This window comes from Chelonia mydas, chromosome 5, assembly GCF_015237465.2.
Source record: "Chelonia mydas isolate rCheMyd1 chromosome 5, rCheMyd1.pri.v2, whole genome shotgun sequence".
NCBI lineage: Eukaryota > Metazoa > Chordata > Testudines > Cheloniidae > Chelonia > Chelonia mydas.
Window position 1 is genome coordinate 87,085,466 of NC_051245.2, and position 16,894 is coordinate 87,102,359.

The 16,894-nt window shown below is 40.2% G+C and overlaps 1 protein-coding gene and 1 long non-coding RNA gene across 25 annotated transcripts in view; one reads left to right on the top strand and one right to left on the bottom strand.

Annotated features, from left to right (window-relative positions):
- Nucleotides 1-1,235: 1,235 nt before the first annotated feature.
- On the top strand, nucleotides 1,236-16,497 carry LOC119566544. The gene is made up of 2 exons (XR_005225725.2): nucleotides 1,236-4,264; nucleotides 14,872-16,497. It is a non-coding gene; the product is annotated as an uncharacterized LOC119566544 (long non-coding RNA).
- The window catches only part of AOPEP (aminopeptidase O (putative)), a 393,415-nt gene continuing 385,374 nt past the window's right edge, over nucleotides 8,854-16,894 (bottom strand). For all 24 annotated transcript variants that reach the window (XM_043547078.1, XM_037901726.2, XM_043547087.1 and 21 more), the window contains 2 exons: nucleotides 14,128-14,272; nucleotides 8,854-10,439 (listed from right to left, as the gene is read on the bottom strand). In XM_043547078.1, the coding sequence (XP_043403013.1) occupies nucleotides 14,132-14,272 (141 nt within the window). In that variant the 3' untranslated portion in view covers nucleotides 8,854-10,439; nucleotides 14,128-14,131. The remainder of the gene's footprint in view (nucleotides 10,440-14,127; nucleotides 14,273-16,894) is intronic.

Genomic DNA, 16,894 nt, shown 5'->3' on the forward strand with positions numbered 1-16,894 from the left:
ATGGGATAGAGACAGGATTTCCTTTGATAACCCTTCTCTGTGGATTGGCCTGTTTGCACCAACAATAGATCCAGTCACTTTAAATAGGATCATTTATTTTACAGATAAAATTCCAGAAAGTTATACAAACACTGCAGAATAAAATCAAAGAACTTATATACAAAAATAGACATGGCCTAACTTTTTAATAGGATCCTTCACATAATAGATTTTCCTCTCATAAAAATCCAACCACACAGCCTGTTTTTAACTCAACTTCACTTCAGGCCTCAGCTAGCAGGATTTTCTCAGATGCCTGAAAAACGTAACTCTCTTGTAAAAATCTCTGTGAAATCTCTGACACTGTTTGAGGGAAATAATTTGGGTAGTTATTCCTAAACTGCTTTCCCTCTGTTTAAAGGTTAAATGTTCGGGCAGCCCAGTAATGGTAAATCACTCAGGTATGAGCTGTACCTGAGGGAGATTTGCTAGCTCCCCAACAACTGTTTCAAAATACAGTAATGGACATGGGGTGGGGGAAGAAATGATGACGGGTATCCTTTCTCATGGTATCCTTTCTGTAGTGCTATTGTTTCTCACACTTCTCCTGGTCAATCAGCCATATTTTCTTCCATCAGACCTACGGCCAAATCTCTGATATTTCAGAGGTGCTGAGCACTAACGCCTGTTGGAGTAATGGGAGTTCTCAGCACCTCTGAAAACTATGCCCAAAGCCTTTTATTGCTAAACTAATTATTGTGCTGACAGTGTTTTGGGGTAATAAGCGGCAGCGGGGGGGAAATGCCTGATTAAGCTGGTGATTTTACCAGCTAGGATACTGTGCTCCTGGTACTGGATGCTATTGCATTCATAATGACAGCTGCATTCAGAATTGCGGCACTGAACCCCACTGCTTGCTGGAGAGCAATTGCTTTTCAAGGCATCACTTTCTTTGTAGAGCTGCTACTGGTACTAGTTCATAGATTCATAAATACTAAGGTCAGAAGGGACCATTATGATCATCTAGTCTGACCTCCTGCACAACGCAGGCCACGGAATTTCACCCACCCCACTCCTGCGAAAAACCTCTCACCTATGTCTGAGCTATTGAAGTCCTCAAATCGTGGTTTAAAGACTTCAAGGAGCAGAGAATCCTCCAGCAAGTGACCCATGCCCCATGCTACGGAGGAAGGCGAAAAACCTCCAGGGCCTCTTCCAATCTGCCCTGGAGGAAAATTCCTTCCCGACCCCAAATATGGTGATCAGCTAAACCCTGAGCATATGGGCAAGATTCACCAGCCAGATACTACAGAAAATTCTTTCCTGGGTAACTCAGATCCTACCCCATCTAACATCCCATCCCATCCCATAGTTGGTGTGGTGCACTCTGGACAAAAGAGCCAACTAGGTTAATAACATTTGTTCTTATAGTTTTCCAAGAATGGTGGTTTCCTATTATCTTATCCTCCTTCCTTCCTATGTTTTATAGAGCTTGAAAATTAGGAAGACCATTAAAAGGGGCCTTGTAATAGTCAAGCTGAGGAGACAAAGGTAGTGATGGTTTTAGCACAGGTAGAGCTGATAGACTCTTACATGGGCAACGTTGTAGAAATGCAGCTAGGTTGATTTGCTAAAATAGGAGCTGCAGAAGAAGAAGAGAGTGAAGGATAATGCCAAGGTTATAGCCAGAGGCAAATGGAAGGTCTGAGTTGAAAAGAGGATATAAAATAAAGAACTGGATTTGAGGATTACCTTTGTTGCCTCAGGTAACTTTTTAAGAAGTAGTTGAAAGAAATTGAGATTACAGTTTAATTGATGAGATCAGGAAGAGAGAAGGTTAAAAGGGCTGAGTATTAAAAATACCAAAATATACAGAACTGAGTATCATCATGTAAAAATGACAGAAAGACAAAGGAAGGGGACATAATATAATCAAGCATAAGAAATTGTGCGGAAACCAGATTCAAGAATGAAACCTTTTCGGTTGCCTTAGAAGAGGGGGCCTTGTGCAGAGGCAGAGCTACTACCAAGCGGATGGAGGAGTTTGATATGTGGAATCAAACATCCAAGAAGAGAAAAAAAAATCATGGCTGCAGAACTAAGGAGATAGTGAATACTCCACAAGGCGGAAGGCTGCAATGATGTCCAAGAGAATGAGTGTGAGGGAGAAAAAGCCATTTTGAGTATGAACAGTATTTGCTCTTTTAGCTATATAATGGTGTTGTGACTGATACTTTAATTCTGAAATATCAACCAAAATAAACCTAATGGCATGCTGAAGATGAAATCCTGCTTTCTGGTTAGTTAACTGTTAGGAAAAGAAAGTAGCCAAGATTATAGCAGTAGCAAACACCACATCAAATTAACACACAAAGAGTTAATTTTTAAACATTTTTATATTCTCAGAATAATAAATAGGGGAGCATGTTTTCTGGCAGCTGATGACAGGCTGGGATAGTGGCCATTATTTTGCCTAGAAAATATGCAATCAAGCTTTATTCACATTAATTTGACATTCTAATAAATATAGCTAACCTCCAAACTGCTGTGAAAATGTCCTGTATCTTTTTGAGAGACAAAATGGGTGAGGTAATATTTATTGGACCAACTCCTGTTGGTGAGAGAGAGACAAGACGAAAACACAAGGTCCAATAAAAGATATTACCTCACTTACCTTGTCTCTCTCTAATATCCTGGGACCGATATGGCTACAACTACATTGTTTTTCTTAGACATCTTAGCCTTTTCCTTTGGCAAAAAATGCATATTACACAAGCAAGAGGACATTTTTATTTATTACTGTTATTTTTACAACACACTCAATGTATTGTGTGCTTTACAGAAACAAAAGCCTTGTCTGTATTAAAAATTGCTCCAGTTTTACTAAAGGTAAATCAGCTTAGTTAAACCAGTGCAAACCTGTGTGGTTTGTGCTGGTTTAAATAAATCCACTTAGAAGCATCTCTTTAGTGAAACCTATGCAACTTTTAATACAGACAAGATCTAATAAAAAGATATGGTCCTTGATTCAGAAAATTATCATTTAAAACCCCAATCTTGTAAGGTCTTATGCATGTGCATTAGATCACTCACTCAGTAGTCCCAGAGATTTCAATAGGGACTAGTCACATGAGTCAATTGTGCACATGCTTAAGTCTTTGCTAGGTTGGGGCTTAAATTTTGACAAGACTCAGCTTAGGCATGTTAACATTTTGATGATTCAATAATTATTTTTGGTAGCCTGTTTTTGTTTTTATTATATTTAACACCAGGTTTAAAACTCTGGGCCTAATTCTCTTCTCTCTTATACCAGCATTGGTGCTGCTGAGTGGGGGACAGTAGTTAAAGGTCTCTGGAAACTAACAATCTCTCAATCTTTATAAAAAAAAATTTGCCTGTTGGTAGGGAACTCCATCAAATGTCCATCAGGCATGCTAGAGATTGCAGCACTGTGGTTGATATTTTATCATTATTTCATAAAAGAATGCTTAAAAATAAAAAGTATATTAATTGAATGTGATTTTAAAATGTCAAGGCCTGTATTTATAGAGGAAAGTATGTGAGTAAAAAATGAGTCCATATCTTCCGTGTTAGTGTTTGTTTGGATAGAATGCTAGTCCTATCCTTTAAAATCGCTGAAACAGCATATTTTGTTCAAAGGGTGAGGGGGATGCAGTTAAATTAGAGACAATGTAAAGCTCTCACATGCTGAGGTGATTTTAAAATTATTTAAATAATACAGAACTTCAGCAGACATATTTTCTGTAGTCTAGTGTCGCTCACAATTCTGAGACATCTGGGCTGCTCCTCTCCAGGCTGCAGCTCACAGAGGCGGGCCAAAGTTGCAGTGCTACATGCACTGACCACGTGTCCTGCTCCTGCTTGCCGCCAGATTCTCTGCCTCCGTGGCAGCAGTCAGTTGGCAAGTTTAGTTGCTACTGTTTCTTTTGTTCCCCTGGCTGTTTTTCTTGCCTGTTTTCAGCAGTGGCTAGCAGATCTTTTTCTTAACCCTTTCTTCTCCTCTCTGGGTCAAATTTCATTGGCTTAATGAGTAATCTATCTGGAGCTGCTGGCCACATGCCAGTTATACATAGTTGTGTTCCCACTGAAGTTACTAATATCTTTCTATGAGTTCTATGCAGCATTGGAATGACTCATCTGGCACCAAGCTGGGGGGAAGAGGGGTGGCCAGCACATGCAGCACGGCAACTTTGGACCCCCTTTGACAGCTGCAGTGTGGAGAGGAGATGTCTTGTGGGAGATGCTAGCAGAAAGGAGATTATTGGTAAGAATTTTTCCATTTAGTATGTATATCTTTAATGTACATCAAAATTTACATGTTTGAGGTACACCAATTTCATGTACATCTATTCCTGTCTTTTAAATCATACATACCAAAAAACCCCACTGAAAGCATGGATATTCCTTTTTATTTTGACACTAGCAGCTTTGGTGGATTCACAGCCAGTAATATGCCCCAGGAAAATACATCTCTCAACACAAAAGGATTAGCTTGCTCCCATTGCACGACGGTATTTGAGCACATATGGGATGTGCCAACACCCACTGTTCAAATATTCCCCTGCAACAGCCAGGCATAACAGTGCTAGTTAAGGACGGTGTTTCAGATTCTAATCCTGAATATTCTTACATCTCTTAGAACATTAATGTTACTTGAAGTTTCTACATAAATTTCCTTCGTTGAAAGGAAAAACATGAGGGCTGTCCAATGGACCTTTGATATGCATTCAAAAAGTGGCATCTCCTTGACCCTTTTAGGCAACAGAATGTCCATCTGTATAGAAGGTGGGAAGAATCAATGTTAACCAGTGCCTAATCTTGATTTTTGACAAGCTATTTAATCATGTGCATTAGTTAGGAATGCAATCCAATTTATATACACAAACGTGTTGTCAATGCTCAAATAATCACCTGTTTCTTCTTTCCCACCTTTGAATTTTGGTAAAATAGTTCCTCCTCTCAGCAATAGATTCTCAGCCTGGATCTCTCTCTGAGGATAAAAGCCCAATTGTGTATTTAATTCCTAAGAAACTATCAAGGGAAGACAGGTCTTACCGGGAAGGTCAAGCCAAAATTTGGGGATGGTGTGGAGTTGGGGGAGGAAATCAACATAGAGCCAGCAATGTGTTTATGTGGTGTTGATGGGTAGTGGTAAGAACAGAGTGGACAATACTAGGCTGTCAGTGCCAACCCACTGACAATGGTTGGGCTACAGGCACTGTCTATTAGTTGGGAGGCTAGTGAAGTGGGAAAATTCTTGTTGAGGGAGAAAAAAGCAGGCAAAAGCTTGCTCAGGCTAGGGAGAGAAAGAGAAGGAGATCATTTTAATCTGCTGAAGTACCTCTGTAAAGAGAGCCAAGACTGAGAATATGTCTCCGAAATGTTAATCTATTTTATTAAGATTTCCAATAGATTGGCACCTGGTTAGTGCTCAGTTCAAAGAGATTCCAGAATTCTCTTTCCTTTCTATGTACTTATATATGCAGTAACACTATAAAGGTCCAGATCCACAAAAGCACTTAGGAATCTGGACCTTATGTGCGTAAGTCCCAGTTTTGGCTCCATTGTGATCCACAGAATTCCCACTGAACCCTGCATACACCTAAACTCACTCAGCACCTATATTTTCAAAGTAGACTAACCAGTGGTTACAGAATCATTCTCTCTTTCTGGCCCAGTGACTGTTTCACTCTGGATAAACACTTAAATAGTAATTGGGCCAGAGTAAGACAGAATGATTTTGTGGCCCAGTGGTTAGGGTACACAACTGGGAGGGCACAGACCCCAAGTCCAGTCCCCTTGCTCCAATGACACTTCAATTATTTAGCCACAGGGAAACAGTTTCAGCAGGAGAAAATGAGGGAGCCCCATATCAGAGTATATCCTAGTGCTCTGTGGCTAGAGCGGGAACTGAAGCTAGGTCTCCCACATTCCAAGTAAGTGCTCTAACCACTGGGCTAAAAGTTGCATTACCACCCTGTTCTCCTCTGGCCATTTTATGTGGAGTAAAGCAAGCACCTAACTCATTCCCTCCAGAAGTGGCGTAGGCACCTAACCTGCCTTACACCAGCCGGGAGACAGAGAGTCCCATCTGGATCTCTAAGCAGAGATAAGGTTCTCCCTGCAGCCCAGACTGAGGCGCCTATCTCTGAAAGAAGAGTGGGGCTCTGTCTACCATGCTAGCTTTTATGGAGCACATTATTAGGCACCTGTCTCTCCTCATTCATTGTATAGGAGCCTAAGTGCCTAACAGGCTTTGTAGATCACAGCAGTGTTCTAGGCACCTAAAAGTTAGGTGCCATGCCGCTCAGCGTTTCAACACCAAAATCCTTTTGTGGATCCTACCATAACTCTTCAACTTTTCATTATAATTAAGACCTTCCATACTTGTGTTCAGGTACCATAGTAATTCTCTGTCTTTTGATGATTTGCACATCCTGACTGAGGTGCAGGGTCTAAAACTGGATGAGGTACTCCAGAAGGTGTCTCACCATGATCTAGTACAAAGGTAGAATGTCTTGTCTTTTCTTTAAAAAGAAAAGGAGTACTTGTGGCACTTTAGAGACTAACCAATTTATTTGAGCATAAGCTTTCGTGAGCTACAGCTCACTTCATCGGATGCATACTGTGGAAAATACAGAAGATGTTTTTATACACACAAACCATGAAAAAATGGGCTGCACATTGGGACTATTTATTGTATCTCCATGGCATACTTTTCATTGCCATTTGAATTATGCCACATCCTAACGCACATGTGTATGTTTAACTTTGGCTCATAGCTGAAAACACTTAGTGATGTTCAATTCATGAATGATTTTTGATACTTGAATATTTCACTGTGTTCTCCTTGCTTCAGCAATTGCACTGTTGTCTGGGAAGGCCAGCTCAGAGAAAGTGGGAGCTTGTAGTCAACTTCATTCATTCATTTTCTCAGTTTCCTGGGACTTAACTGCTAACCCCCATCTTTGCCTCCTGCACCCTATCTGCGAACTGGACTCTGGCTCTGACTCCCTCCCCCACTCTTCTTCTTGATTATATAGAACATGTACTGTCATGCAATTAATTCTCTCTTGAGGGGAAAGATGTAGAGCAAGAGGGAGCTGCAGGCACATCCCACAAGGGCAGTGAGATAGAAAATAAAATGTTAGGAATCTGGCTGCAGCAAAATAAAGTATGGAACCAAAATTATTATTTTTGTGGTAGCATTGAAACATGCCAAATTGCACAGCTACACAACTGCAAAGTCCATGGGGCCCCAAGTGCTGACTAGGGTTATTCACTCCTCTCTCATTCTTTCAGGCTCTTTGCCGATTCAGATGATCACTGGTTACGCCTGGTTTATATTTTTGAGGTTATATCTGCGACTAAAAGGGCTTAATGCTTTTTTTTTTTTTTTTTATTAATGAAAGCTGACTCTCTGGAGCACACGTCTACAAGAAGGGTAAATTCTGGGGAAAATTGTATAACTGTAGTATACACATGCCATTGCTAACCTGAATCTAATTTTTTCATTCACTGCATTCTATTTTTCATCTAGCAACAGAAGGGTCAGTGTATGCTATTTAGAGCCAACATGCATTTTACATTTTCTCACATTAAAATCACTAATCATATCAATCCTCTGTTTAAAAAAAAAATGAAAACATGTTAAGCAGCTGTTCCATTCAAGTATTAATTGTATGTCCAATTTGAAGTCAGCAGTAAATGCTATCACACTGTAGCTGTCACACTCAAGAAAATTAACATACCAGTGGAAAAGCTATAGCTCCTGTACTTGAATCAAGCTACAATGCATGTGACGCAATGCCATAATCTTTGCTTCCTCTGTACCCAGTTTGCTATCCACCTTATGTAGCACTGTTCCCTACCTACATTGCCCAGGCTAAGACGTAAGTGCTTATTTGGTACTTTAACAGAAATCATCACGTTTCCATTATTGGTCAAGGTCTGGCATAGGTGGCAGTAGACCTGTCTGCACAAGCTAGTCGACTGCAGTCCGGGATGATGACCATCATGTAACGTTGTAGTCCCATGTTAACACTTGGTGTGAGTTTGCGATTCTAGATTAGACTGAACCACATTACGATCATGTTGTTGAACTGTGTTGCAGTCCTGTACATACTCTGTTACACAATTTGGTTAGGTCTACAATCAGATCTATCGAGTTGTTAGAGGGGAAAGGGGAGATTGTGGATGTGTTTTATTTGAATGGCCATGGTTGTGGGCATTTTTTTGTTACGCTTACTTTTAATGATATTGTAGCTTGGTCTCAGTCACTCCGGCATTGTTGTGAATATCCGTTTCCTACTAGATGGGCTAAAATGTGCCCTTCCCCCTTGTTGCAAATCCTCCGCTTGAATCTCACTTCAGTGACAGTTTGACCATTAACCGGATTGCCAGATCCACTCTAAGGTGAACTGTAAAGGAAAAAACGTTTTGTCCCTGTTCTGCTGTTTAATCTAACTTGTTTCCCCAAAACAATATCTGTTTTGGATTGCTTTTGAAACAACAGGTTGTCACTTTCTTCTTTTTTGCTTGGTTCTGGGTGAGATGTTTGGAGGACATGAAGTGTAATGTCAGAGGAAACTATAAAATGTGCTGCAGTTCTTTCACCTCCAACTAATTCTTATATTGTCCCTCTTTTCCTCAGCTGGTGGCAGGGAAAGCTGCAGTACATATGACATCACCGTCAGGTATTCTTAATACCTGGGTAAGACCCTCCAGCAGAGAGAGAGAAGTAAAGTTGATATTTCCAGTATCAAAAGCAAGCAGGAAAAAACAGGTTCTTTGAGAGAGGGAAAACTTGAGACAACTTTTATATATCAAGAACCAAACAAGGGTCAAAAACACTTTTAGTTTGTAATTTACTTTTATTATGATTAGATACAAACTGTCCAGGACTGGTGATTGATTCATGTTTAATTTCTGGTTAGCCTTTGAGTGCCTTATTCAACTCTTGAGTTCTTTCCCCGTACACAATGAAAGCACCAAGAATGAGTATTTGTACTTGTTCTACCTTACTGGCCTCTGCAAAAAACCTGTGAACTGGGGCATTGCTCTTTTATAAATAGGATCCCTTAGTCATTACCTCTGTGGGGAAAACTATATTAGAAGCCATGGCAGTAACTCAGCATGCTATTAAACAGCTTCCTAATTCTTATCGCAGTCTGAATTGCTGACTGAATATAACCCAGGTAATTAAAAATCTGTTTCTGAATTTTGGTGTGGTACAGAGAATGTAGGGAAAAGAGTAGCTATGCTCCATTGTGTTTGAGCACACTACTGAATCAGTTACCAGCAGAGCACTGTTTATAGGCTTTGTGCAAGAGGGTTTTTTTTTTTTTTTTAATTCCCCCCACTGTGTTGCCTTTATTTCCACCAATACTCATTAACTAACTCAGTTTCTATTTCTCCTTTAGAGTAAAAGTCAGATTATTTTATCATTATAAATGTACTAATGTGCCTAACCACTAAGCAATGGAAATAGATAAACCACACATAATTTATTATTATAAAAATTGTGGGAAAACATTTTACAAGGTAAATATTTGCCCCCCTCTCCCATTTTTAAGGGTCCAGTTCCATGAAAAGATCAATTTTGGAAGTGTCCAGGAATCACTCCAGTAGTCTTTGCATTGAGAGGAGTTACATTTGACACCTCTACGGTACAAATGAAGCAATCCATGGGGAGAAAAAAGAAAGTTTTCAGTAATGGAAAGTATGCCCTTTTTTACACTAAGTATATCTAGTCATAAAGAAAACCAAACCTGCTTTTAGTGGCAATTTGTTTTCAGTCCAGTCTACTCCATGACTAAAATAACTGAATTTCTTCTAGTCTGTCAGATTAGGATCTCTATACCAAATAATACATTAAAAACAACACTCACCCTTGACCTAAACCTCCCTTGGAATGGTAGAAGTCTCTCCAAGAAATCCACTTAATTTCCCTTAAAGGGGAGTGGTATGGCAGAAACTTTCATGCTGTTTGCTATTGGTTGCTGTGTTTAGTGTGAAACCGAGTCTAATTTCAGCAATGCCCCTTTGCTAAAGTGTGTACAAAGTGTTTCTTCAAATCAACAGTTCTCTTCTCAACCCCTTTTTGTATGCGGACTTAAGCTGTTTTGGTATTTGGAATACAGAATTGTCATAACACCATACAATAAATAATGGTCATCAAGTGTCTTGTGCTACCTAACTAGCCAGAACCACAATAATGTCTTTTTTTTGAGGGGTGGAGAGGAGCAGTTGGTGCTTTCTACTTACACGCTTGGTAGCAAAAAGCCTCTTGAAAAGATAAATGCTGAGAGGTAAATGTTTGTCAGCTGATTGTTTGAGCAGGCACACAATTCTTCCTTTGATGTCTACCAGGTTCAATGAAATCCTGTTACTACCAGGATTTAGTTGTAGATATATTAAGATTTTTTCTGTGATCTCTCCTGCAACAGAAGCAGTAGTAAAATTTATAACAGTGTCACCATAAAGGAATGCTTGTAAAGGCTCTCTTTGTATTCTTAACTGTCCCATTTTTTTCAAAGGACGGGGGTTCCCTCTTTATATTTAAAAACTTACTGTTTGTCACCGAATTAGAGGCCAGATGCTTAGCTGGTGTAAATCTACATAGCTCAGTGGAGCTGAATTACACCATCTGGTATTTATAGTAAGACAGTTATGAATGGGAATTACTTAATAGTCATGTGAATGTCATGTGTTCTATCACAGGTCTCGAAGTGTCGTGTTAACTAGTCTTCCCACAATGCAGGAGCAAAGTTACTCCTATTATTACCATAAGGCAGAGTTACATTGGTGCATAGACAAGAGAGACTGTAGATGCCTACAGTTTCACCCTACTTTGGTGCTATGGCCATTAGAATATCAGACCGAGGAGACAAGATAATTTGTTGGGAAAAGCTGAAGTGAAAACAGTGATACAAGCAGACTGTGTAACTAACTACATACCTGTGTTCTACTAAAAGAAAAAAACCCAGGAGTTCTCTACACAATAGTGAGGAAGCTTTTCTTCCTTAGAACACCTCAAGTGTTCAAAAGCACAGTATCACAATCTGTACTAGATTTTGTTTCAGACAGAAAAAGTTACACTTTTCATAGGCACATCATTTTGCTTTAGGGCTCGACTCCTGTTCCTGCTGAACTGAGCCAGTATGTAAAATCAGAACTGATATCAGCTCAGTAGGCACCGGAGGACGGGTCCATCAACAATCTGGAACAGCAGCAGCCGTAAACAATCATTTCCTGCAAACAATACACATTGCTAAGCAATAAGCATAGAGAAATCACTGGCTAAAACTTTATAAAGCATAGCTTTACAGACTTAAGTTGGTTTAGAACAAACAACATATTTGTCTCCAACTTTTAGAAAAGGATTGAGATTACATTACAATCTGTATAAATCTTTCAGACTTATTGACTGGCTCTTTACTTGTAGCCAAACCTGATAGTTTACAGTACATTTCTTACATTTGCAACAGGAAAAGTCTGTTCTTTTCCAAGTCTCTACCATCTCTTATGCTCTGCAAACTATACTTCACACATACTATAAAACTATACCCCAACCAACCGTGTACATTAGCCAGCAAACAGGGTAGGTTGACTTTTAAGTAGTTTCCCATCTCACCTTCTCTGCAGGTGCAGAACTTAGCCACTGTGAACAAAGAGGAAATCAATCACTGTTCACCAATCAGCTAAGCTCTGCACCTCATTAGAGAGGTCTTCGTCTCAGCATAACGAAAGATCAGATGAGGGTCTTCGATGGTGAATTTTCTCCTTTTGTTTGAAATTGTTTTTGTAGAGGATTCCAATGCCTATTATGAAAATCCTATCTCACACATGCGGCACGGTCATGGTTATGTGGTAATCCCTGGCAATGTGATTTTAATCTTAAATCACAAATCAGCATGCCAGGAACCCAAACAGCCACAACATTGCGGGACACTTGTGTAGTCTCTCTCCCATCACCTGATCAGGTTTAAAACGATAGTGCTTAAGATATTAGATTTACATTCTGTGACAGTATCTTTAAGATCTCATCTCCTTCAGGTAGCTGATTAAATAATTTTATTTAGATGACCTGTTTGACATTTCAGAAATGTCTAATGCTAATCCTAGACTGCTTATAGGACACATGCACTAACTAGCATAGGGAAGTTACACAAAGGCAATCACCAAGGGAGTTATAATAATTTTAACCTTTTTACCTTAATAAAACTTTCCTAGCTCCTTAAGAGACTCTGGGTAGAGACCACCATATATTGCAGCAGACCAAACCAATCTAACTGCATATTTCTGGCCTTTGGTGCAGTTAAAAACATTTGAAACCATTACAAATAGGCTAAGACATTTATAGTGTTTTTTTGTTTGGGGTTTGGTAGGTGGTTCTCAGCATAGATGATCTGAACATGACTGTGCATGCAAACATTTTGTAGTTGGTCTCCTACCTGTTTTATAAAGCAAGACCCCCCTATAACTGGTATGCTGGCAATCTAAGCCTATTCCAAACCCACCACAGGTTTCTTGGCAGGCATCAGCACTATGTACCAGAAGAACAGTGCTATTCATGAATAACTTGTTGAAGGGGACCTCAGCAAGAAAAAGGTTGCGAACCCCTGGACTAGGCCAGATACAGTGAAAACACTGTAGGGCCCAGCAGGGGTGACGGGGGGTCTCCCGAGAGGCACAGTTTTACTTCTTTTTAGGTAGGCAAGGGCTGGCCGGGCTCCAGCCAGTTCCGCATAGCAGGGTCCAGGGAGGGAGCACCACCTCCACCCCCGACTCACTCAGGAGGCCACACTGCCTGTCTGGGCTGTGGGGGAACGCAAGCAAAAAAATAACTCAAAGGGGGGACTCAGTTCAAAGTTTGAAAGCCACTCAGGGTGCAGGGAGGGTGATAGCTCGGGGTGCAGGGGCTCCCAGTGCAGCTTCCAGCTTCAGGGGCTTGGGGGGGGGGGCCCACTGGCTTCAGCCCCACGCCACTCCTGGTGGGGGTGGAGGGGCCGCCAGCTTCAGTGCTGGGGCTCAGGGTACTGGGTTTCAGCAACGGGGCTCTGCAGCCCCCCTGAAAGGACTCATAGATCCCCAGTTGAGAACCACTCTCCTAGTCCATATAAATGAATGCCACAAACTCAAATAGAGCCTAATTTCAAGCATTGCCTACCTGTACAGGCTTGACGGGAAGACAAATCAAGGGGTCCTGTTCAGTACTAAATACCGAGCAATGTTTTTGCTAACTAGTTGTCTTGTTACCACAAATCAACTGTAAAGTTATGTGAACAACCAAGGAAAACAGTCTGTCAGATGGCTTATATCATTACACAAAAATCTGAGGTATGCTGTACTGGAAAGGATCTTCATACCAAACCTAATTGACTATGGGTTAAACATGCATGTACAAACACCCGGCACAGAGTATCCTCAGGGTATTCAAATAAGAAGGGAATATGTCACTATCTATATAGTATTTGGTGTAAAAGGCCAGTTTACAACGAGTAAGAAAATGACTGTATTCTATGTGTTTATACTTTACTTGCAATTTTGCTTTTTTTCACCCATGTTTGTGAGAGGACTTCTACTTTTGTCCCTTAGCCACTAATTTCAAGCAGAACCAGAAGCAAATTGAAATAAAGCTATAAAATAGTTATCTTTATAAACAGGTACTTCCTAGCTTAACCAACACTAATCTTAACTACCTCACACAAAATACTCAAAAGCACGCTAATTTGAATCATGCCAGAACTACGCTGGACAACTAGTTTGTAAGTGTATGATTTCGTTAAACTCTACTACTTGCCATCCCCTATCAAGTTCATATCACATTTTCTATTTGTGACTGTTAGGTGTGAGTGCAGCCATGTTTGAGAAGCGTTGTAAATGTAGATGTGTCTTAGTACAAAAATCTCTTCTTTATGCTCCTCAACTAGATACCTTGTGCATCAATGTCACTGCTCCAGCAACAGTGTGGGGGGAAAAAAACATGCAAGAAATTTAATGAGTGATTCTTCGAGCTGAATATCAGCAAATTCTACATTATGCCAGAGTTTATTCACTGAGCTGTGCGTATTCTCTCACTAAAGAGCAGGTTGAGGATTAAATACTTTAATCAAGAAAAATCACCTCTTCAGAATAACATCTCTGCCACCACTTTGGCTGAGGACACATCCATTTGTTTTTGTGTTGCAGCAAAGCATTTATAGGCAAGTTCCTGTTGTTTTGCATCTTCATTCACCATTAATTCTCCATACAGATAAACACCCATAGCCTGCAAGAGGAAGAAAACACCCATTCATTCCATAACCAATTATAGCTAGCTGGCTTGTTTTTAAAGACAAGCTTGTTTCACACAGCTCTCAACACCACGCATATAGTACCCAATCTCATTTCATGTACAAAGCAATTTTTTCTTTAACAGGTATATATTTTTTTCTCCAAAATACAGTTCTCTGTCTGTGCGTCTCTCTTGGAGACTATTCAATCAGAGGAGGATTGTCGATGTTGCATTAAGTATGTTACCAAAAGAACATTTACTCTAGAGATTGATAATCAGCTAGAGTCAGCATATTATGTCAGGAAAATGCTTTTCTGCTGTTTCGTCCTCTGCTTTTCAGGTTGAAGTTTATGTTCTCTCTCAGCCACCAACTGAGCTGTTTCCAAATGTCTCATGAGTGGGCAATTTGCCTTTCCTCTAAGATGACAGAAATCTGAATGGTCTTTAGTTGATTTTCTTTCCCAGATGGGACATTTCCAAATGCAGGAATGGAGAATGGTCACTGGTATATATCAATTGACACAATCCATTCTGAGATGCCGACCTAATTTTGTTAACTGAAATCAATTGAAAATTATGGGTTTCTGTTTCAGGCTGGTTCCTTCAAGTGGATGCACATACAGCAGTTACAACTCTGGACTGGTAGGAAAAGGCAAAGCTCTCCCTAATGCTGATTTTGAGAGTCTCAATCGGGAAGGAAAATTATGGGATGAAATCTTGGCCTTACTGAAGTCAATGGAACCAATATTTCACCCTTGGTTACCATATCCTTTTCTGAAGATGCAAATCACTTGAGCTAGATTGACACTGGTCCTGATCTGGCAACCTTATCTGATCACAATGTGTCTACTGACATAAGCGTAGGCTGCAATTACAAGTGTGGCTTTGCAAACTCAGTCCCCTTATGTTGATTGGAGTTTTTACAAATGTCCAGTTAATGTAATTTCATGCAATGTAACATACCATCTAGTGCCAAAAAGAAGAATAAAGTTACCACTAGAAAATATATACTTTAATTTAATATTTCTTGAAACATTTTTTTTCAACCAGCTCTAGAAATTATCCTCAGGATTTTACCATCAGAACTGGTCAATTTGGCAAAATTAAAAAGTGTTTGTGGACAATGTTGTTTGTCTTGGAACTGAAGACCCTAGAGCTTCTGTGGGCTCAGCTCCTTAGCAGGCAGAGTATCCTGGAACCAGAGTTCCATTCCTTTTCACAGAGAATTTCTAAATATTTGGGGTTTATTCCAAATAAGAATGAAACCCAATTTTGAAATATCAAAATCTTCCACAAAATGAAATATCCCGTTTTTGCACAGCTGTAATAATTTCACCCAAATTTCAAACATTAAAATGCAGTAAACACTGGTTTTCTGTTATCCCAAACTGGATTAGTCACATTTATATTTTCTGCAGACTTCTAAAATAACGACGTTCTTTTGTGATCAGTAAGGCCAAGAAAGTGCTTTGATTTCACATGTAATCATTCCAGAACTTAGTTGTGCCACAAACTGTACACCCTGCTGGAGTAAATTTAAAAAAAAAGGATCTCAAAGATAGCAGCTTAAAAACTCTGCAGTTATGATTTCAAAAATTCTTTCCTTACACAGCAGAAATACGTTGATCCTTATTTGGCATAATCACCATTCTAAATATATTGCTGTTCAACTTGGCTTTTAACAGAGAGCTGAAGGATACAGTTGCTTTTTGTTTGCCTACCCGAGGCTGATATGACAGCTTTCATGTATCTGAAATTGCATCCCTTTATATCAGGGGTTCTCAAACCGGGGGTCCTGAGGTTATTACATGGGGGGTTGCCTCCAGTATTTATAATGGTGTTAAACATATAAAAAAAAGTGTTTTTAATTTAATAGGGGGGTTGCACTCAGAGGCTATGTGAAAGGGATCACCAGTACAAAAGTTTGAGGACCACTGCTTTATATAATAATTAAAACGTGCACAATACACAAACCCCTGTTAACATAGAGGGTTTTTTTTAAAATATATGTTTATCAGAACAAATGGTTTGCTGGGGATTTTGGACTAGTTCTCTGGCTTCTCATGCATATTAGAAGTGTAATCTAGATCTAGAAGATAGTGTTCAGGAGACTAACAAGAGCTGCACTGCTGCAGCAAGACAAAGTTGCAATCTATTGTCATGAAAAATACAACATGTTGTCTGATCAACCATTAAAAAAAAATCTCATATGTTGCAAATAAAGTGTGCACTGTTATAATGTAGTATACTGAATGTAGCAGCACCAATAATGTCAGTGTGTGTGTGTGTTGGGAGGATGCATGTACATATTTAAGTTAAAAATTGTAAGTAAAAATAAATGTGAGTGATATTGTCAGAACAGAATGATTTAGGCCAGAGGTGGGCAAACTACAGCCCGCGGGACCGTTCTGCCCACCCCTTGAGCTCCCAGCCGGGGAGGCTAGCCCCTGGCCCCTCCCCTGCTGTCCCTCCTCCCACGTAGCCACGCCGCTGCTCTGAGCAGCATGGTAAGGGGGCAGGGGGCAGGGAGCGGGGTGGGGCGGGGGCGGGGCTGGATAGACGTGGGAGTCCTGGAGGGCCTGTCGGGGGACAGCGGGGTGGATAGGGGGCGGGGCA